The sequence below is a fragment of the Lytechinus pictus genome, chromosome 4 (assembly GCF_037042905.1).
Source record: "Lytechinus pictus isolate F3 Inbred chromosome 4, Lp3.0, whole genome shotgun sequence".
Classification (NCBI taxonomy): domain Eukaryota; kingdom Metazoa; phylum Echinodermata; class Echinoidea; order Temnopleuroida; family Toxopneustidae; genus Lytechinus; species Lytechinus pictus.
This window is the reverse complement of record NC_087248.1, coordinates 13,116,782-13,139,867: the sequence shown is the minus strand read 5'-3', so window position 1 is coordinate 13,139,867 and position 23,086 is coordinate 13,116,782. Positions and strand designations below refer to the sequence as shown.

Below are 23,086 nucleotides of genomic sequence, written 5' to 3'. Positions count from 1 at the left end.
AATTATCATAATCGTCACCACCGCCATCATCATTACAATAATCATCACTTCCATAATTATCATAATCGTCACCACCGCCATCATCATTACAATAATCATCACTTCCATAATTATCATAATCGTCACCACCGCCATCATCGTTACAATAATCATCACTTCCATAATTATCATAATCGTCACCACCGCCATCATCATTACAATAATCATCTTTTCCATAATTATCATCACCATCACCTCCATCATAATCATCAATCATTACCATCATCAGCACCGCCACCATCATCACACCATCATCATAATCATCATCACAACCACCAACACCAGCAACCATCATCATCACCGCCACCATCATCACACCATCATCATCACTATCATCGTCATAATCACCAACACCACCTCCATCATCATCATCACAACCACATTCATCATAATCATCATCATGATAACCATTTTCACCATCATCCCCATAAACATCATCTTCATCATCATCATCCTCTTTCATCTCACATGCAAAGACAGAATACCATATGCAATAACAAAAAATTGTGATATTTCGGTAGTAAGCTTATATATATATTTTACAAATTGTATACATGTAATTACATTTTGTTACAGATACATGATATAATTTGTTTATTATTTTTCAATTTCTATTTAGGAAGTACTTTCAGAAAGATAATACTCTATTTCCTGTCTATGTAGGCCAACACAATATTACAGTAACACCATGGCAATCAAGCAGTATCCATCATATCCGACAAATATGTCTTGCGGGTCAATCCTAAAGGTTGCTAAAGACAGACTGACAACTTGTCAGGCAAATTGTATGTTGGTTTGTTTAACAAAATTGAAGGAGATATTATAATGACTGCATAAAGCATGTATTCTGCCCAACTTTGGTAAAAGGAAGCAAGTGACACATCAGTCAAAATTTTGAGTTATTGTTGTTTCTGAAACACCTTTTGTAATGTTGCACGTTCAGGCAAAATTTGGGGAAGAAATGATTGTTCTATGGAAAGATATTGAAGAAAATATGCTGTTAAATTGCATTGACACCTATGTAAATGACAAAACACACATTGCTCATTTACAAAAAATTATAAGTAACTTGCTTCCTTTTGCCAAAGTACGGCAGTATAGTTTACCCGCAAAAATGCTGCAACAAAAGCATATGGGCGTATTTGTACTATGTTTGCTGCTTTTTGCAGGTAGTTGTTACATAAAAATGAGTGCATGTGTACCTAATATTCAAGGGCTAACTTCAATAAATCCTGAATTGGGTAAAATTAATAAAGTGAAATTAAAGGTAGTAAATACTGAAAACATCAAAATTGGATGTGAAATAAGAAAGTTACAAATATTTACATGCACTGTTTTATGATAACGGTGATATACATAACATTAACAAAACAATAAGCTAAAGTCAAAATCTCATGACTTGCTTGGCTAAATAATTTACATACATTTCATGTCTTACCATGTCTCCATAATGAAACGGTGATAAATACTGTAACTTTCTTGTTGCATATCCATTTTGATGAAATTTCTTCATTGTTGGAAGGTGTTCTTGGCTCGGTTACTCCCTCTGTTAATCTCCGTTAACCTTCATTTACAGTGAAATATAATCAGTCATAATGGATTCCTGTATGCAATAAATACTACCAATAGTTATTTTCATAATTATTATTTCATTGTTTTTTCAACTAGGCTGCAATCAATTAACATTGTTGTATGAGCTTCACCCAGATAAACATTTATTGTGAATTTTGTTGGAGCATCCAAAATGACTTGCTTCAATAACATCATCGACAAATTTGAAACAAGTAGCCAGAAAAAAAAGTGTAGGATTTGTAAGTATATAGGTAACCAGCCACCCCTAAATCAACAGTTAGTCACCCGAAATAATCGTTTTTTTAATGTTGAGTTTGGAAAAGCACATCCAAAGCTTTAAAGTTATGTCCATATGTCAAAATTGATCAACACTCTATTACTTGATTGAATGCAGAAGAGAGCTTCACAGAATTAGAAGAAAAAAACATTTGAAGTATGGGTTCACTATAAAAGCATCAGATGTGCACACACTTAAATCTTAAAATTCCAAGCAGTCTGCAAAAATTTGTGTCAAAGAAACTCTGTATCTTGTCTTTTGTTCAACTTTACAACTTAAAATTTTAACAGTATAAAGAAGAAGTCAAGAAGAGTTAGTCTTTCAGATAAGCCAATTTTTAAAAATGCATTTTGAAGACCAAATTGTTTTCAATCAATTTATGTCTTAGTTGGTTCTTTTTTTACAAGTATTGGTTGGAGTTGGAGTCCCACATATCCATACATGCATTTATCATCGGACTGTTCTTAGTGTATGCAATGAACTCAGCGCAAATATGTACACAAATCTGCATAGTCAATGGTTTTGAACCATAGTACGATTGAAACTGCCATTACTTTTACGGGCCATGATGCACTCCATTTCCTTCTAAATGACCATTAATATTTGCTCCCATATACTAGTATATTCATATTGTTGTTTAATTTAAGAATGATATGCTTGTAGATATTCAGTAAACTACATTGCATATAATAGGCAAGGTGCATGTTGATTTCTTGCTAAGATACAACTCTATAAGAGAGTGGTACTCTACTGTTCCATACATTTTTTCCCATTAACATTGTCTGTTTGGTTAGTCCAAATTATTGTTACTGGTAAGTCATATATTTCTAAATGAATAAACACATAACTGAACATTCTTAAATAGCTGAACATGGTTCAAATAAACAAAGACACTGCATGGGCGCACAATGACAAAGGGCGATTCCAGGTTTAGTGTTAATGTTGCGCTAGTGTTGGTGTCGGAACTTGGAAGCACAATTAAGACACCGTTCTCATTATACTTTCTAAAACTAGATTACTAGAAACCAGTTCAGGAAAGATCGCTTTGCTACCGTTCCCATTTGATCAGCTGAAAGTTGTTTTTAAAACCACTTCATGGAAAGTGGTCTTGTATCTATGGGAATGCTCCCAATGGGGGTGACATGTTTTGCACGAAATTAGAAACCACAGCGTAGACATTCTACAGACAGTGTGTGGAGAAGCGCGCTCAAACTGCGAAGATCGCTTCTCAAAGAACAGTTAAGTCCTCACACTAAAACCAGTTTAACGAGGCAAAGCAATCTTAAAATTACATCGCCAGGTGGTTTTCAAAACTGGTTTGGGAGATCGCTTCCAAGACTGCATTGACCGTTCTTATGTGTTTAACTAGTTTTAGGACGGTGGTGAGAATTGTGTCTTAGACTGCCTTCCCTGGTCCAATTTCACAATGACTTATTATATTTTAAAAATGCATACTTTATTTAACAAGTTCACTATCAGCCAATCAAATCAAATTACTTCAGTAGCTTTCAACTCTTAAGAAACGGACCAAAGATGAGAGTTATAACTCAAAGCCGGGTGAGATTTGTCCCAGGACCAACTTCATTTTATGTTTGGTGCTGTGCTGGTGTAAAATTGGTAAACACTAACACCAGAAGGTCAACACTAAACTTTAAAATCACCCAGTCACTTTGCAGAGTGTTCTCTGGTCAAAAACTATTGCAATTTAGCATTACACTGCCTTCCAGAATTATGTAAAGATGCAAGCCGCATACAACCAGATCCATAAAACCGGGTTGGTGTTTCGCAAGCTGTACATAAGTTAGGAGTGACTCTATGAACGACTGGTAATCCAACCTTGTGGTAATTTATTTGCACCAAAATTTCATTGGTATTATACCCCTAACAAAGGATCAACAGTTGTTTGTAAAGTCGCTCGTAACTTAAAAATTGCTTTATGAAGTGCCTACCAGGAGCCCTGTTTCAGAAAACCTGTTATTACCTGTAGCTGTTCACCAAACAGTCAAATATGTATCGAGCATATATAATGTACAAGTCATTGTTTCTCTCTGCCATTCAAATATATTAGGAAGTGCAATTGAAATGAAAGCAATGAACTCATCAGGGCCCTGTCTTACAAAGAGCTGCGATTGATCCGATCAAACGCAACTATGGACGGCCAGCAACATCAACATCTAATATGCATGTTTGTTCAAAATATTTTTCTAGCTATGGTGTATATTCATGCATTCATTCTTTTCTTGAAAATTCCCTGTGCTTCTCTTTGTTTACAAAGGACATTGTGCAAATTTCCTGTAGAAAAAATTATGACACTGATGGTTTACCATAGAGTTACAATTGATTAGATCATTTGTAACTCTTTGTAAGACGGGCTCCTGGGCTAATAGTTTCTCCAAACATTAAAGATATAGCTTCTGCCCTTGAAGGCAGTGATCATGGCCCACCATCCTTTTGGCTGTTTCCAATATCTGTGTTAGTGTCAGTGTTCCACAATTTAGATTGCCTTCAAAACGCCCACTTTGAGTTTACAATATGATCCGTATTACAATGTTGATGGAGATCAGTCGCAGCATCAGCTTCACAATACTGTAAGTTTGGTGCTGTGTTGATATAAAAGATGGCTAACATCAACACCATTAGGACACCACCATACTTGAAATCATCTATTGTGTTGAAAAGACAGAAGTTCCACTCAGGTGTTCATCTAAAATGAAAAGAAAAGGAAAAATATTGAATTAGAAAAATCAACAGCTTCCCACCTAAAAATAAAATACACAAGTGAAGATAGGCCTTTTTTTAAAGAATTGAATTAAGATTTCTTAAAACTGGACATTGTTTTTTTTTTTTTTTTTCAGTCTTAGACTGGATCAGACTGGGCTTTCTTCCACTTATTAACCATTCACCATCTAAGTATATTGATATTGAAATCTTGCAAAAAGTGAATACTGAAAAAAATAGGCAGAAAAACAAGAATGCTGCAGAAACTTCATAAAATAAAGTGCCTTTTCAACGGTATCATCAAAGCTTTTCAAAGCATTTAAAATTTAAACAAGCCTTGCTGATACCTATATGCCTTGCCTTCCCCATGTCATCCCATGATTTACTGCAAAAAAGGGGGGTTATTTAGCAATCGTTTCTAACTAAGTGGGAATGATTTCATGAGATCTAAATCAATCAATTAATTAATTAATGGATGACCAACTAAATGAATAAATGAAGATATGAAAGAGTGAATGAATGAGAAAGATGAATTAATTAATAGATGAATGGATGATTGAATGAATGAATTAATTAATTAATAGATGAATGAATAAATAAATGGATGGATGGAGGGATGGATGAATAAAATAATAGATAAATGAATGAATGGATGGGTGAAATAGATGATTGAATGAATGAATAAACAAAAACATGGAAAACTAATCAGAAATGAATAATGAATTCAAAATGTGGGAAAATTACTGAATAAATAAATCAATAATACGAACCTGGTTATTTTCTTGAAATGATCCGATATCATACTTGGGCGCTTGAGACAGAGGTTTGAGAAGGGAGTGATGTGATGCTACATCTGATGAGTTGATAACCCGAAGAGGAGCGCGCTGGGACCGATAGCCCCCATCAAGTCCCGAGGCCTGCCCATGCTGGTGGGGGTGTGGCTGGTTTGAATACTGGTACTGCTGATGAGCTGGTGGAATCTGCTGTAAATGACAAAACAAAGTCCATGAAGAATGGGAGAGTACAGAGCAAGACATAGGAATATCACAACAGAGAAAGAGTCACAATTCGCATTAATTTCTTCAAAGACGATGTGTAGTAATGAAAGTTTACATATTCAAGATGTGTACAAGGAAAAACAGAGCTTGGCTATCTGAAAACACATCATCCAACACATGGAAACAAGTATTGGATTCATGCTTATATGTGTTACATAGTCACTTTACACTCACAGATATTGCAAATCATAAATAAAATATGTAAAAATATAGCAGTTTACAGATTTTACAAACAAATATGTGAAAGATTCATGATCACAACCGTAACACACTTATTATTTATGTATTCATTGATTGCAAATTGCATGAAACACATTGAGAATTATCATTCTTTTTAAAAAGTCAAAATGGCACACAAATGCCACATCAAATACTTTGGCAATGACATTTCTAGAATATCTGAATGGGAACAGCTTGAAGTATGAATAAAAGAACAAAAGAAAAAAAAGAAGAATGTGTTTTTAATGTTCCGTGATTTTGTAATCATGTAAGTCCTTTGTAAATATTGTGATTTTTTATGTTTATTTCAATAAAAACTGTTTTTTTTTTAAATCAACGTTGATAATCTGACAATTTTCTCAAAGAGATAAGAAAAATCAGTTTCACTATTAAACAGAAGTCTATGTAAATGTAGCTAGTGAGACAGGTGCAATTAATCTTTCTGAAAGACAAATGTGTGGGAATACACTTTTTACCTGCTGCTGCTCACTGCCCTTCACCGCACTGGATACATCTATCTGCTGCCCTCTACTGATCTGTTCCACCACACCCTGTTAAGAATACAAGAAGAATGTTGATATTTACATGGTGGACTTTACAGAGTGAAAATATATGAAACATGATAATTGCACAAAAATAAGCACGAGAAACATGAATTTATTTTTGCACATGAATACTGTCCATACAAGTTTGAAAAGTGAAATGTAGTTACCTCATCTGGAATGAAATTTTTTGCTTTAAGTTGAATACGGTCTCTGCTTGTATGCTTGACTATCTCGACTATAAATATCAAGATGTCAATTATCAGTGCAACACAAAAGTTCTATCCCTGTGAGTGATGATCGATTATTGGAAACTACACTTTATCACCTGATTGGCTTTGACAAATCCCATTGCAAGATGTTGTTAATTCTTAGTTTTTAATGGAGCTCTCATTTAAAAAAATATATATATGCACCATTCAAAATTTTATATAACTATCATACTTTACTGATTTATATTTTTATTAGTAGATAAGACCTTGTAGGTTTCAGAGAAAGATTTACAAACACAAGACCTTAATTAGGATGAAAGAAAATTTGCAAGCAAGATTCTCAGTATGTGGAATAAAGTACATAACAATTAAGAACTTCAGTAACAATTGGCAACTATAGATATGTGTATATATTACCTGTGCTAGTCTTGCTATACTTCTAGGTGAGTTGATTTGACTCTGGCTAAGCTGAGAGACTAGAGCACTAATATGCTCTGTGGTTAGGCTTGCTGCTGGCTTCTCTATAGAGTAGATATAGAAGAAGAATAAATGATTTACTTGGTACAGAGGAATTCTGTAAGTTACATGTACATGTATTCGAGCACTTGATAAAGGTAGCCATGGTATAAATAGTATGCACAGTTTAGAAATGTGTTAAGCAGTTTCATTGCAAGGCACACATAAAATGGGAAAGAGTGAAATAAAATACAAGAACATATTAAGAAGAATAATAAATTTAACACATAGAAACTCAAAAATCTTCAAAAGTACTACATGTATTTTATTAAATGCTCTTGTATCTGTAATTTAAGAATATATGCCTTTAAATCTCAATCTAACAAATATCTTTTAGTTGCATATTTATTTCACAGCTCCTTTTTCATTTCTTTGATTTTGTTTGTTTTGTTGTCTTTTTAATTGACTAATGGAAGAATTAATTATTGCATTTCTTGATTCATTACTTTGTTATGTCTTATTGAGGGGAACATTCTTTTTTGGCAAGTCACAGGTTTTATGCCAATATCCCATTCACACTTCTAGAGCATTTTATGAAATTAATTAGTGAATGGAATTGAATACATTGAAAATCAAAACAGAAATAATAATATTAATACTAATACTAGTAAAATCGTACCTGCAGTGAATGGTTTCTTCAGGTATGGATGATTGAGCAGCTCCTCGATTGAAGGCCTTTTCTTTACATCTCTTGTAAGGCATTTCTGAAAGGAAATTAAATAAATGAGTTAATACAAAAAATGAACTTCATCTCAAGAGATCGTCGACATCCAGGAGAGTGGATGGCAGATAGCAAACGCACAAGAAGCAAATGTGATGCATCAACACGTCAAGTAAAATATCATTCCAACAAAAGATTTCAACCTGGGGAGCGTTTCATCAACATTTTCGTCTGACAATTTGTCAGATCTGACGACTTTCCTTGAATTTGATTGGCTGAGAAGCATGGTTACTATGGTGACTGTCGGATAAAAATGGGACATGGAGAAACACTCCCCTGTTTTCTGTTAGTATGTAACTGTGTATCTAGAATTATCTTATCCTGCTTTCTTTTATTCTAAAGACTGAAACAACAAATTGACCACCATATAAAAAGACCATACAAACATTGATTTAATTGCAAAAAAAAAATTTTCTAGCAGAGGGAATTGATCATACATACCTTCATCACATCAAGGAGTAGCTCGTTTTCAATGGGCGGGAAGTCAATGACATGATCTGGATTACAGATGGCTTGCATCTTGAGGAGCCGGTGAACTATGTGCTGGAACGGTGTGCGTCCATAGACCATGGAGTATAGGATACAACCCAATGACCATACATCACTTTTACAGTTGATCTGTAAGAATGGAGAGATGAAAATGGAATCGGTCATGTCAACATAGATAATCCTGCTTTTTATTTATTAAAGGGCAATTTCATAAAATGATCAACCTTTTTGTACACTCGATCCCTATTTTTCCCAAGTCTTACTTAACTTAATAAACTGACCAAGTTATGGTCCTTTGAGAACATTACAGACTGTCAAAAGAACAAGGTCCCACATAAAGGGGGTCGGATGTACATATTTCATGGGATTGGCCTAATTTATTCTTTGCAAACATTATTTATTGAAAGATTTAATACAGCTACATGATAACACTTTTATCATAAATCATGGCAAAAACTAACTACAATATTGGTCTACTTTCTTTAAGTTTCCCTGTGCAATTAGACACTTCAAAGCGCCAAAACTTTTACATGCACCCGATTCCTACTTCCATCATGTTTTTTTTCCCTTCTAAATCTAAATTCACTTACATCAAGATACCATTCACACTCTTCAAATGCTCCAAATTAACAGCGTGAAGACATTTCCACACTGAAAGAATTTATTTTTACCTTGAGTCTTGGTTTCTTGTGACCGTACTCGTTGACCTCTGTGACCGGCGACGTGTCCTGAATGGCCTCCGGTGACATGTAGTTGAGCGTCCCAACCTGGGATTCCTTTATCAAGCTGGTGTGGTCATTCTGAATGGCATTGGCTATACCAAAGTCTATCAGCTTCAGGCTGGCTTCAACAAAGATGAAGTTGGCGGGTTTCAGATCGCTGTGGACGATGCCTGGTAGTGACAAAAGAGGTCGTACATAAATGGTTCCAAAACATTTGCTCCGGCGACAATTGCTCCACTGTTCATTCTACACACTAATTCAGAGCTGCCAAGTTGTATTTTGCATTTTCAGTATTCTTATCCCCCAAAATCAGTATTTTGACAAAAAAATCAGTATTTTTACTGTGTGAGATAAATATTTTGTATTTTTCCCCAAAAAAGTGTATTTCATAATAAGATGCTTGGCGCACTCGCCCATCACGGCGCTCAAGCTGCATGCAAGCTAAAATGTGCACTGCTCTTGCAGATGAAAAAAAAAAAAACATTGAAACTTGTGTATATCTCACCCTGGTTTTTACAAAATGATTGAAAAAAAAACAAGTTACCTGAAATTACATTGATCTAATAACCATATTTGTGTACGTTCTATGAAATAGAGACAAATAGAGACATATAGAGATGATTTTTCTCAATAAATTTCGATTTTGTAAAAAAAAAAAAAAAAATTGGTTGCAAAAACGTACTAAATACGGAAAAATCGTACTACTTGGCAGCTCTGCTAATTGAATGACTAACTTCAACCTGGATTTAACACTCTACCCCATCCTAAACCTAACCCTAAATCTACATAAAAACGAAGAAGAGGTTTGGAGCAATTCATCACAAGATTTAAAAAAACAATAAGATACAAAGGAAATTCATTATTTTTCTGCAATTTTTTGTAGATTTTTGTTAGAAATGTAAAAATCTACATGTTCACCAAAAATTAGCATTCTACTAGCTATATAAATTCAGTTAAAGGCAAAAACATACCAAAAAAATTTCATTCGCATATTTGCATAATTAATTAATAAAAAATATAAGCAATTAATTTTTGAAATTTTTACAATACAGTCTTGTAGTTTACATGTACATCCAGCTCGCGCAATCAACGGCCAAGATCTGAAGGGGGGGGGGGTTAAACTACCCCCCCCCAGTATATGTTGGTCTAATATAGCCCAGTTAAGATAGGGTTAAAATGACCACCCTACATTGCTATGTAGAATATGTATATTCTGTAGTATATGTAAATATAACTTCCCGTTATTTTTTCAGTCATTATTCTTCTTTACCATGTTAACACACTCTCTTAATGACATCTTAGAAATACCAAAATCCCCCAATACCATTAACTCCTGATCATTGACCATAGCAGCTCAACCCCGCAGTGAGTAAGCTAATTTTAAGGAACAAGATTTCTATGAAATAAGACTCATACCATCATCAACCCCTGTCATTGGACTGTGCATCACCACACCCCTAATATACCAAGAAAATCTTGATAGACAATTTATTGTACACAATAGTATAATAAAAATAATTACCCACCTTGTTTGTGAATGACATCAACAGCTTCCAGCATCTCTTTCCAGTATCCCCACATATGATCAGAAAAGCTATCTTTGTTTTTCTTCAAGAAGGTAGCCAGATCAATGGAACCGCATTCCATGACCAGGTAGATGTAGTCCTCTGTTATCTCACTGAAATGAAGAGTAGCAATTTTTTTTGTCAATAAATATGGCCATTATTGCAATTTCCTATAAACATATTTTAAGAAAAATATGAACACAATGATTGGGGTGGCTAATTGCTCTCTCAAAAAAAAAAAAAAAAAAAAAAAAATCTGGGTCCCGTTCCATAAAAGTTACCACTATTGTAGCTTTGCCATGCAATAGTATACAAATAGCGAATAGGCATGAGTGTGATGGTGCGAGATTTTGCACGAGGTGAAAGAAAGATGCTCTATTCAACGAGGCGTTAGCCGAGTTAAATAGAGCATCTCTTTCTTTCACCGAATACAAAATCTCGCACCATTGCACGAATAAGAATATTCGCTATTTGTGTTGTACAACGCCTCGGAAGTTAGCGAAAATATGAAAAAAGGGAGCAAAAAAATTGAAAGCGAAAAGCAAAATCCCACAAGCGCACATGACCTTGGGCAGCAATGCGCATTGAGCCAGCAGGCAAGGCTTATACGCGTATCGCACCTTCATTTTACTGAGCGCAATGAATTAAATTGTATTGTGACGTCACCTCCTAAAGCCGTGCAACGGTAAATTTTGGATGGTACGTCTTGTGTGCAACGGTACGAATGTTTGACATTCAGCCTCTCATTTGCTCGCGTACAACAAGCTAAGCAGGCGTTGTACAATAACTTGCATGGAATCCTTGATATTGATTAGCTGTTGGGCAGTGTTACCATTGGATGGCAAAGTTACCATAATAGTAACTTTTAAGCAACTGGGTACTGGACTGTCCCTATTCAATAGGGACTATATTGGCAGGTATGGGGTTGGAAAGGAAAATTGGCTTAGCAGAATCCTTGCTGACAGCTGCTGCAGCTAAACAGGGTGCAGATTTTAAATATTCCTTTATTGGAGATTGAAATTGAAAAGATGCTGGGCAAGAATTCATACTAAGGTTAAAACAGGGGGTAACTGTGATTTAGATTAATAGGTAAAAAGTCTTAACGGGTGTTGCAGGAAAATGTTTGCAATCATTTTATTGCAATTTAACAATCAATTGTTCAATTTTAGCTGTACCCAATCAGCTTAGTTTAGACTCCGTTGCATAAAAGTTACTACTATGGTAACTTTGCCATCCAATAGTACCATGGTAACATGGCCCAACAGCCAATCAAAATCAAGGATTCCAAGCAAATTACCATTGCATGGCAAAGTTACAATAATGGTAACTTTTATGCAACGGGGCCCTGCAATCGCAATTTAGCAATTAATTGCACCATTACACATATATGATTTGGAAACCTCAAATGAATTTGTTATAGACATGGAATACTTTTGCTTACAAAATTTAATTAGCATTTTTGGTCAAAAGAGAAAGGCTCTCAACTAATAAGTTCTATACAATTGAATGCAAAAATCTGCTCCACAGAAGACTTTGTGAAGCAGTCTTTGAAAAATGTGGGGGTAAATTGCAATGCAATAACAGGTAAATGTTTCATCAACAATTTTGTCCGACAAGTTGTCAGATCCGACAACTCTCCCTCATTCTGATTGGCCATGAGGCAATGTTACTATGGTAACTGTCAGGTAAAACGGGAGTGTTTCATGAAAGGACTTGTCAGACGTTTTATCCGACTAGTCCCATTTTATCCGACAGTTACCATAGTAACAGTACCTCTCAGCCAATCAACATCAGAGAAAGATGTCAGATCTGACAACTTGTCGGATGAAAATGTTGATGAAACACTCCCCAGGGCTCGTCGGATAAAATGTCCGACAAGTCCTTTCGTGAAACGCTACCCCGGAATAGCATTCCCTGATTGATTCCCATTTACTTGAAACCCTCCATTAGTCTACTTACTAATCATAGAGGTGGATAATCCTTTTGAATGATTTGAGTCTTTCAAGTAGAGTGATCTCATTCATGTAACTCTGAATAGCCATCTCGTCAGCAAAGTCCAGCTTCACGTACTTCAAGGCCAATATCTTCTTACTATCTTCGCTGAGAACCTGGAAAACCTACAAAAAAATGTGTGCAAAGAAGAAATGATGAAAATACAATGCAGCTAACTACTAATCGTCATCACCATAATCACCGCCACTATCATAATCATCATCAATGTAACCATCAACATGACACAAATTCATCATCACCATCATCATCACCACCACCATCGTCATTACCTACTATTCTCCTATCATCCAACATTCTTTACCATATTCATACTTAATATCATCATTGAGAATTATTTAACAAACAGAAGTCAAATGGTATTTTTTAATGATGTTAATTCAAGATCAATGAAAATTCTATGTGGAGTACCACAAGGTTCAATTCTAGGTCCGCTTCTTTTTCTACTCTATATAAATGATCTCTCCAACTGTTCATCTCTTTTCAAATTTGTACTTTTTGCCGATGATACAAATATTTTGATTAGTCACCATAATATTATAAATTTACAGCTTATGCTTCGAAGTGAAATGATAAATGTATCTAAATGGTTTAATTCAAATAAGCTATCTATAAATGTAGAAAAATCTGTATACATGTATTTCAACAACTCTAAAAATAATAGTCATGTGGATAATCTGCTAGTTCAGTAATGAAGTGGTGATGATGGGGGTTGTGATTATCCACATGACTATTATTTTTAGAGTTGTTGAAATACATGTATACAATCATGTTTAATTCCAGTTTGGGACACAGCCTTGACAAGTTCAAGTCCCTTTTTGAACTTTTGCAGTGACCCAATTCCATTTGATTTTTTTATGTGAAATCAATACCATTTCTGTGTTTGTATAAATTGTATTGTATCCAAATGTAAATCTTGTAAATTTGTAAATTTGTATGTATGAATTGTATCTTTTTATCTAATGGAATGAATAAATCTTGAATCTTGAATATCATCATCACAATCATCAATGTTCTCACCTTCGATGAGCCACCTTTGCCAATGAGTCTAATGATGGAGTATCCTTTCCCATTGACCTGTATTATGTTCTTAGACTTGGGTTGGGGGGCTGGGGCCACCTGAAAGCAAATCAATAGAAAAACAACAATAAATATGAATTAAAGGTAAATGCTAGTTTTGGTAACGATATCAAAATGAGTTCGTACAGAATCCAATGAAATGACCACCAAAGTGTCTGTTTGTATAAATAAAACGCATGTGCCAAAGGATTCTGGAAGAAATGGTGTAATTGCTGAGAAATCAGCAAATAAGCACAGGATTCGGGTAGAGCGTCGGGCCCGACGCTCAAAGCAATAATTATACACTGTCCCACGTGCGCTTATCTGTGTTGGGGAAGTTCAGTCTGAACATTTTTCAGCGTAGATTTGAAGATTTCACAAAGTTCAGTTTATGTAACTGTACCAGATCTAGATCCTCGATGATATACTGACAATTAAGCCTGGTTTTACAGACTTTCTCATGAAATCAGTGTTTACTGCAACTACTGGAATTTCTCTTTAAGAGTTAGTATCTCAATACATTTGACATATGGTAGATTTTTTCATGAAAGGCAAAGTTTGCACAAACTTTCATGAAAGTAGACTGGTATAAGTCCATTTGTCAAGTTTTCCTTTGTTTCACTGATGATACCAACCCAGAGAATACTGGAATCCTATGGGAATTATGGAATGAGATGGACAATGGCTATACTGTAAATTTCATGAAATATCTTTGATAGTAATTACAAGGGTCATGTGGTCTAGTGGTTAGAGCATTGGACTCATGATAGTAAGGTTGCGAGTTCGAATAACCACTCTGCCATTGTCTCCACTTTGATTAAAAGATCTGAGAGTAATTTCTGTCATCTGTAAGATCAGCCACTATGCCCAATTAACTTAGATGCTAATGTTTCCTATGTTATTGGCATTATACCAGCAAAAATGATGTAACTTCTGAAGGTTTCCATGGCGAAGAAGAAGATTGTAGTTGATTTCACGGTACACCATGTATCTTTCTTGGGCAATTGTTGAACCTGAAAAGGACCACCCAAAATTGACATTTCGACAAGTGTGTTCTTGTCTCCTGACTATACATATATACCAGCAAAAAGATGTCCAGCCAAGTTCTGTTTCTGCAGGAGATACCATAACAAAGTTGTACAGGGATAAACAATATAATCACTTACCATCTGTGGTGCTGAATATTGTAGGTTGGGCTGCATGACAACAGGAGCAGGTTGCTGGAAAAGACGTTGCTGGAGTGGCTGAAACTGTTGCATATCCACATGTGGCATGCCCATTGGTGGAGGAAGTGGTTGCTGTTGAGGCTGCTGTTGCCATTGTGGCTGAAGTGGCATTTGATCATAGCCCACTTGTTGAACAGGCATTGCAGGTTCTTGTCTAGAAGATATGAAAATAAGATATAGTCGAATATATGAATAACCTCCGTAAGTCAATTCAACACAATTTTCTTAAACCTGATTATGCAAAACACCTCTTCTATAAAGTAAGTCGAACATATTTCTATGGTCCTAACAGAATTGACTTTATAGGCAAAGTTACCTAAACCCCTGCCTCAGTATCATGTAAGATTTATTTGAAGCAAACGACAGTAAAGAATAAACACAATAATAAAATTCTATGAAACCATGACTGCCAAGGGGGGGGGGGGGGGGGCGGATGCAATAATTTGCAATAAATTGCAAGTCAATATCAGATCAATGAATCAACTGTCTTACACACATTTGTGAGTGTATTTTAGGCTTAGGTCAATAAATAAAGTTATAAGTCTTGCGATTGAATGCAAATTTGGTGTTGATTGCTGTTGTGGTGGGCTTGGAAGAAAGAGTTCTGTATGAAATAATTGCTTCTTTGTAATCGATATAAAACTTATAAATTCACAATTAATTTTGAATAAATTTCTTGCGAAACCCAGATAGATTCAGTATAGCCTGAACAAGTTTTGTACATTAATAATGCACCTTTTCATGAGGTTTGCCCATTGTCCGGGCACCGTAGATTCTGCGGGTGTCTCCATGGTCCTTCCTATGAAGGGGAAAGGATTCCTCTCTTGCTGGGTGATATCACGAGGCGTCGTCTGGACGCCTGAATCGCTCTCATTGGTCTTCTCTGTGATCGGTGCTAGCGGTCCAGGTTTCACTTCCGGTGGGCTGCTCTTCAGGGGTCTGATGTCATCGTCGTCGTCATCATCATCATCGTCGTCGTCTTTGGATGACTCCTTCTTGAGCTGTGGAAGACTGGTTCTACTGACTCTCATGGGCATACCAATGTTACTGCAATGAAACAGATCATAAGAGATGAACCATCATTAACTTGAATTTCTTGTCTTTTTAAAAAATATTGAACAAGTTCATTAACAACAATGATTCTTGACTGTGCGTACTCAAAATTTATGCCTCTGCAATTGCCAAATCAAAATATATCACATATCCAACTTCTGGAATTTCTAAATAGCAACCTCTGTGACCTTACCTTAAGAATATTTGGTTATCACAAGAATGATATGTTTAATATGAGTTCTAGGACATTTGACCTCGTGCCCCCAAATTAGGTCAGATTATTGACCAAGTTTGAAGTTGATCCCTCATACAGTTCTTCAGTTGTCAAAAGAATGAGATATTTTGATGAAATGACCTCTGTAACCTTTGACCTATGAGCTTGATACCCCAAATTCATCACACCAGCCCCCCCCCCCCCACTTAACACCTCCCCTATCCCATGATTTGCATGCTGTGCTTACCCCCTCTTGCGCCTGCTACTTCCAAACACACTCATCTTGTTCTGAACATCTGGAGTCTGAAGGCCAGAGTACCTTCCAGCATTTATAGGCATTGTATCACCTTCATGATCACTACTCTCACACTTGTGCTGGGATGGAATCCTGGAAAGAAAAGTCATAAACAATATTGAATAACAAGGATGAATAAACAATAATAAAATAAGGCTCAATAGTGGGTCAGAGATACATGTATCTGTTATACAGAACGCAAAATGCTATATGAATTGAGAATGAACTATGTTACTATCAAGCACATATATCACAAGAATAATTTCACTAATCAAATTTGAATGCAGTTTTGGCACACAGCCGTGTGTCAAAGCCGTGTGCTGCTGTCCTCTACGTTCGAAGATGTATAGCGGATGTATAGCGGATAGGCAAAAGACGTTCACTATTCAGAACGAAGTCCAAAAAGCCCCAAAATTATTGATAAAACTTCATCCAACCCTAAAACAATTCTAATAACGTGAAAGGTGAGGATATATTTATGCCATATGTGTTTGTTAAAAGATGTTATGTAATCCGATGGACGCGGATTTTAAAGCGTTCTTGGTACAGTGGCAGATATAAATTTTGACCAACGTATGTGATATCGCTATAATACATAAAAAATGTGTATTGATTATGTTTTTTTTAATCGATATCGGTAAGATATTTTTAGCGATATATCAACAGAGAAGTTTCTTAACAATAACAACACTAAAGAACACTGAATCTTTAGCCTGACTGGGCAGTGGCTCAGTGGCAGACCACTGGCCGCATGAATGAGAATGAATGATCACTGGCTGAGTCAAACAACAGAATTGCAAAAATTACACCTTCGGCCTTCTAGCCTAGGCACACAGCATTTACAGTGGAAATGGGTATTTAAAAAAATGTTGTGTTGGAGCAGTTCTATAACTGCAGAGGCTACCCTTTTGGTAAATATATTTATTTTTGTCATTCAATGGAAAGAGTGAGAAGTATTGCAAGTAGATTAAATAACACACTCAATCAATTGGAGAGGACACTCATTTTGGTCCTGTGTACAAGAGACCAACAACCTATTTAATACAATATTTTAAACAAAAACAAAAAATAAAAAAATAGGAGACGAGCTTGGAAAAGAAGAACAAGTATCATTTGCAAAAAGTAAATAGCAGCATTTAATTTATCAACGGATTGTTTTACCTTGATCCAACCTCTGGTCTTCTGAAACTAACAGTAGTGTCCACATACTCCATAGTACAAGGCACATGACTGGATTTCTTTTCTTCCGGTTCACTGGAATAACAGAATGAAGACTGATTGATTTTGCCAAATTGCCTAGTACAATCCCTATACAATTCTTTGACAAATATGGAACAAGGAGATCTACTTTTCCTTTCTATTGAAAACATTTTCATAACATTCTTACTATATATAGAACACTTAAAAAAAAAAAATATATATATATTTAATATATGAATGGATTCCAAATGCGAAGGTTACAACATAATATGAGCTTCGAGATTATTGATTTTTTTTCTGAGATACTCACATGTGAGAGGGTTGAACCAAGGCTGGTGTGACAACATTCATCATTTGTGGCCCTGACAAAGAAAAAGAACAAATTATTTATGAACAGTCTATTTCAATATGATACACGGAACCCATCACTTTTTTTCTCCTTGATTCCATATTCTTCCCTCTTTCTGTCCTGTTTGCTCTGTACCTGTTCATTCAATTAGGTTTAGTCTCGAATGATCCCAAAATGTCTTTTACACCCACAGACATCCCAAAATCACCAAATTATTTGGGTGCTTCAGGAAAACTATACCTTTTGCTCACCCTCCAGAATAGCCTATCTGATATGCGCCGGGCTATAGTGGGCAAGTTACTGGTCGCGCGAAGCAGACTGACAGGCGAGGGCGAAGCCTGAGCGCCTATCATCCCTGGTAAAGTCATCAATATGCATATATGGTTATCATATGCATGACATACTTTTTATTATGCATCATTCATGAGATAACCCTTATATGGCGATCAACTGTATTTTTTAACCAATTAAAATATCATCGCAGTCTATGATTTTATTGGGCGAGTTCATTCGTATGTGGGTTCATTCAGGAAATCGAAAATTTAATCAACCTTTCGTTTCCTCATATTTCTTTAATTTTTGATATATTTGATTATCTATAATAATAAATACGCTTTTGTGTTGAACATTCTATTTTATTTAGAGCTTAATTGAACAATTATTAGTTTTCTCTCTGACATCTTGTACCCGCTTCGAAGTAGTTGCACCGGAAGTTGCAGTAGATTTACCAGGGATCGAGTGGTCTTCCCTGCGGCTGGCACTGGCGGCTTCTGTCTCACTGCTCCCACTCTCAGAACGTAGAACGTCAAACGACAATGGCAGAGCCTGGTATATTGCACCTTTTCCGAATCCAGTCGGTAGACTTACGAAACAATCCTCTCCATTAAGTACTGAACATATCGCTGAAGCCTGCAGGTCCTTTATTTTATTTTATTTCATTTCCAGGTACACATACTCCTTAAAGTTGTCTATTCTGAGCTTTTGGGCAGCATATTTCAAACTCTCTTTAATTCTTTCAGACTTGAAATCTCTCGCGAACGTCATTTTGAGCAAAGTGAGCTCATTAATTTTCATAATATGTCACGTTCAAGCCTCGTCGCTTATTGGTCTGTGTTCGCGGACAGTTATGAATATCTATATTGAAGCTTAGTTGGGGGTTCGTAGAATTTCTACGAACGGAATAAGGTAAATAATAGAAAATTCATTTTTTGTCTTCACCAGTGATGATAGGCGCTCGGGCTGCGCCCTCGCCCGTCAGTAGTTTGCCCACTAGCCCGACGCATATCGGATAGGCTACCTCCAGAAAGAATATTTTGTTCACTGTCCATCAATTTAAGTAATAAGTTTCAGCAATGATTTGTATTAATATTGCTGATTACATTTATATATTGATCATAAGATGTACTCTATCGCATGCATTAAAATGCAAAAACATGTATGTAAGGCAAATCTTTGAGAGAAGCGGCATGCTAGCTCAGGATGAAGCAGCATGGGAAAAGTTTGTCCATGAGGTCATCAGAAATGACTCAACAGCACATACATGTATTATATTGTTGTGTTGTTGCAGGAACGCCCTTAGCACCATATTTTCGCGCAGCGAAAACTCCCTTAGTTGCGCCCATAAAGGCATTGCGCAAGGGCGTTTCTGCACTGATAGGGTACGCGGAAGTGTGATGCTAAGGGATATTCCTGCACCACCACCACGATATACAAATGATATAGAACTCAATTGCAGTCGATATGACAAAATATAACTGACCATCATGGGAGTCCATAGCTTCTTGTGAATCAATGAGAATGGGAAGTCCGTTCTTGACCCGGTGAATGGCCTCGGTCAGCTTCGGGTCAGAGGTCACTTTCAGACCCTTCTCCAGGATACTCAGACATTTCTTAACATCACCTGAGGGGACAGAAACATGAAGTACAGTATTTAATATTGATCAGTCATTTTTAAAATGTTGTGTTGTGCATGAAAACAAATAACAAAAGACATGTGCAACTTCTAATTCTTGAACAACATCTGGGTCTCGTAAAAGGTTTAGATGGAATGTTTTGATAGGAAACAATGATTCTGACTGATTCAAGGATGGTCTTTTTAACAAGGTGTGCGTGCAGCACTGATTTTTCAGATCGTGGGCCATTGCCAAGTCATGCATTTCACGATTCATACGTGCAAGCTTGCATTTCATAACACATTGAACACTTTCATACTCATTTCATAATTATTAATAACTGAATTTCCAATGCATCTCACACTTAACATTCATGTATTATTTTATAATTGAGTATTTATTACGAAAAATAACAATTAACCAAGTCCATCTATAGGGTAAATGGAGTTAAATACAGAAAGCTCATACAAAATTTGTTTTTGCCTAAACACAAGCCCATTCGGTGTGTAATTTATACAACCAAATCCTCACTGGACTAACATAAAAATAGTTTCATTTTGATTGATTTACTAGAAATGAACTATCATGGACTTCGGCCATTCTCATATACTATATTATTTACCATGGGTTTCTTCAAACTTTGCAGCCTCCAGATGAACAATGGCTTGCTTTCTGACATTGGCCCGGGCAAACTTGAACATCAAGCGTCCGTCATCCACATCACGGGTACTAGGAAAGAAACAATATTTAGGATTTATGCCTCGTTTACATGTACATATCATATGCAATATTAAGTGAAACTTCAGAATAAACATAAATTTCACATTTTATATCCCATTTGGTTGAAATTTCAGATATGCCTGCTTGATTTTCTCTGTATGTATTATTCCCATCGACCTGTTGAGGTGAACATAACCTGTGAGCAGACATAGTCTCACATTTTAGGCAAGAGAATCCCACCTTTGGGACTCTTGTTCATCCTCTAAAATCTTCTTCTCACGCCTGTATCAGAGTCTATCCTCATACACATACATAATGCCTGTGACCACATGCCGAGCAACATGAAAGTCTGATGCATACATGTAGCTGGTCTTTGAACTTGGCATCTCTGCGTGAGTGAATATACACGTACAGAGCCCTGTAACACAGAGGTTAGTGATTAATCGCTAAATGAAATGGCCTATCATGATCATCGTTGCATGTGCATTTTGCTCAGTAGGCCGACGAAGAACCAATCAGAACTGATCTTTCAAATCAGCGATTGATCGCTAACCTTTGTGTTACGGGGCCCCAGAATGTCAGAACAACTGATGCTTACGCTTTGAGGTGAGCAAGCTTGATGAAGATCCTGGCGTAGGCCGGGTCGTCGCGGTACTTGTCGATGGGGATCTGCTTAGTGGCACGGTTGTAGGCGAGACTCAGGAACCTGTAGCGACTGGTCTCCTCTGCATGTAAGGTGTGTGATTCTACCAGGGAGAGGTAAGCGAGCCATTCATTGGGTTTGTTACCATGCCTATCAAGCTCTGACATCCATTCTGTGTGGTCTGTGAATGAAAGAGAACATTCATTTTTTATATGGATCAATACAATATCATCTGGGCTATGTAACACAAAGTTTTTCAATCAATCGCTAAATACAAATTACCAATCAAGATAATCGTTGCATGCGCACTCTGTTTAAAATACTGACTGGGAACAATCAGCGTGGTTCTTTCATATTGGAAATTCATCGCAGACCTTTGTGTTACGGAGCCCTGGTGCCCATTGCAGAAAGATTTTCAATCAAACGCAACTCTAAAAATCATATGCAACTTGATTTTCATCCATTTATAATCGTGCATTTGGAACATTTTTTTACTTGCGTTTAAACTAAAATCTTTCTGCAATGGGACCCAGGTGCGTTTATCACAAGGCAAGTAAGTTTTTATCTTTATTTTCTGGATGATCATCATTGCAAAATACAGAGAGAACCAATGTATCTATGAATTTTTGAAAGTCTGATTGTGCTAACAAAAGATATTGTTTTATAAAGTTCTGAGTTCAAAACATGCCCCTTTTTTAATCAATGGTGGCCTGACATCTATTTTCAGTTTCCTGAGGGCATTTCATGTAATAAATAGTCAAATATTTTCACAAACTATTTGTTGTAAGCTGATGAAATCATTGCATCTGATTGGCTCAGACTGAAATATTCAGTTAAAATCAATGAGCACTTGTTTCGTGAAGTGCTTCCATCATGTCCCTGTGCTACTGGGCCGCTGCTGATAATAATATTGAACCTTTGGTATACATTGAGTGCCACATAATAAACTTTAACTTGCCTGTCATACTGTGAAAGCTGGCCAGACTGGTCAGGTTGCCAGTGGTGTTATCCCGTGTGTTCCCGCTCATCTTGGCAATGTCTCCTCAGACAATGCAACAGCAACAATCTGCTATACACACAGGATAAAAGAATATCATTTGTAAAAAAAAAAATAGATCCAATCATTGTCAGCCGCTAATGCACTACAGTAGCTACATGTACATGTACACTACACAGTTTGTGCAGAGTACAATAGTTACATTATTTTAATGAAATATTTTCTAGACAGTAATAACCGTGATACTGGTACGATTATTACGGTATGTGAAATAATTGAAACTATGCAATCAATTGCCTTGCATTGCGATTGAATCACATCACCAGCGTGCTTGGAAGATTGTAGCCTAAACACCGGTGGATTTTTGTCGGTTTCAAATTTTGCTAAATTGCATGTACATGTACGTCAAGTAATACAAGGTCGATGGCATCATTGCAGTGCCTAACAGGGAAGTGATTAACAAACTGTGGCAACCAATTTGGTAATTCCCTGACTCTGTTTTTGTTCTGTGTTACAAAATATGCCTGGCTTCAAGTCATCAACATCAGATGTCAATTGAGAAAGTTATGACATTTTTAAATATCTCTGGCACCGGAATTCACAGAACAGTTATACATGTACGCACATCCTAGCCGTATGTGGATGAGGGAACAGATGTCACAAACTCACTATTTCATTTAATTGTATTTTACATTTCAAGTAACTATATGGAATATTATTATTTTCTCCTCATTTACATTTTCAAACTACAATGTAGAATCTATTACTTAGTTTCACT

General features: G+C 36.2%; 1 protein-coding gene across 2 annotated transcripts; it reads right to left on the bottom strand.

The window, feature by feature from the left end:
• Nucleotides 1-545: 545 nt before the first annotated feature.
• LOC129259515 (dual specificity protein kinase TTK-like) lies at nt 546-22,411 on the bottom strand. 2 transcript variants are annotated; one of them, XM_064098418.1, is made up of 19 exons: nt 22,270-22,411; nt 21,267-21,492; nt 20,571-20,677; nt 19,816-19,956; nt 18,018-18,069; nt 17,669-17,761; nt 16,460-16,600; nt 15,681-15,992; nt 14,886-15,099; nt 13,681-13,779; nt 12,610-12,767; nt 10,612-10,763; nt 9,035-9,255; nt 8,316-8,492; nt 7,773-7,857; nt 7,055-7,158; nt 6,360-6,434; nt 5,377-5,589; nt 546-4,592 (listed from the first exon to the last, which is right to left on the bottom strand). In XM_064098418.1, exons 1-19 carry the CDS (start codon nt 22,337-22,339, stop codon nt 4,581-4,583), a joined length of 2,652 nt encoding a protein of 883 aa, XP_063954488.1. In that variant the 5' UTR covers nt 22,340-22,411; the 3' UTR covers nt 546-4,580. The 2 variants fall into 2 exon arrangements, with proteins under 2 accessions (XP_063954488.1, XP_063954489.1); XM_064098419.1 differs by having other exon boundaries at nt 548-4,592; nt 5,377-5,586.
• Nucleotides 22,412-23,086: the final 675 nt, after the last annotated feature.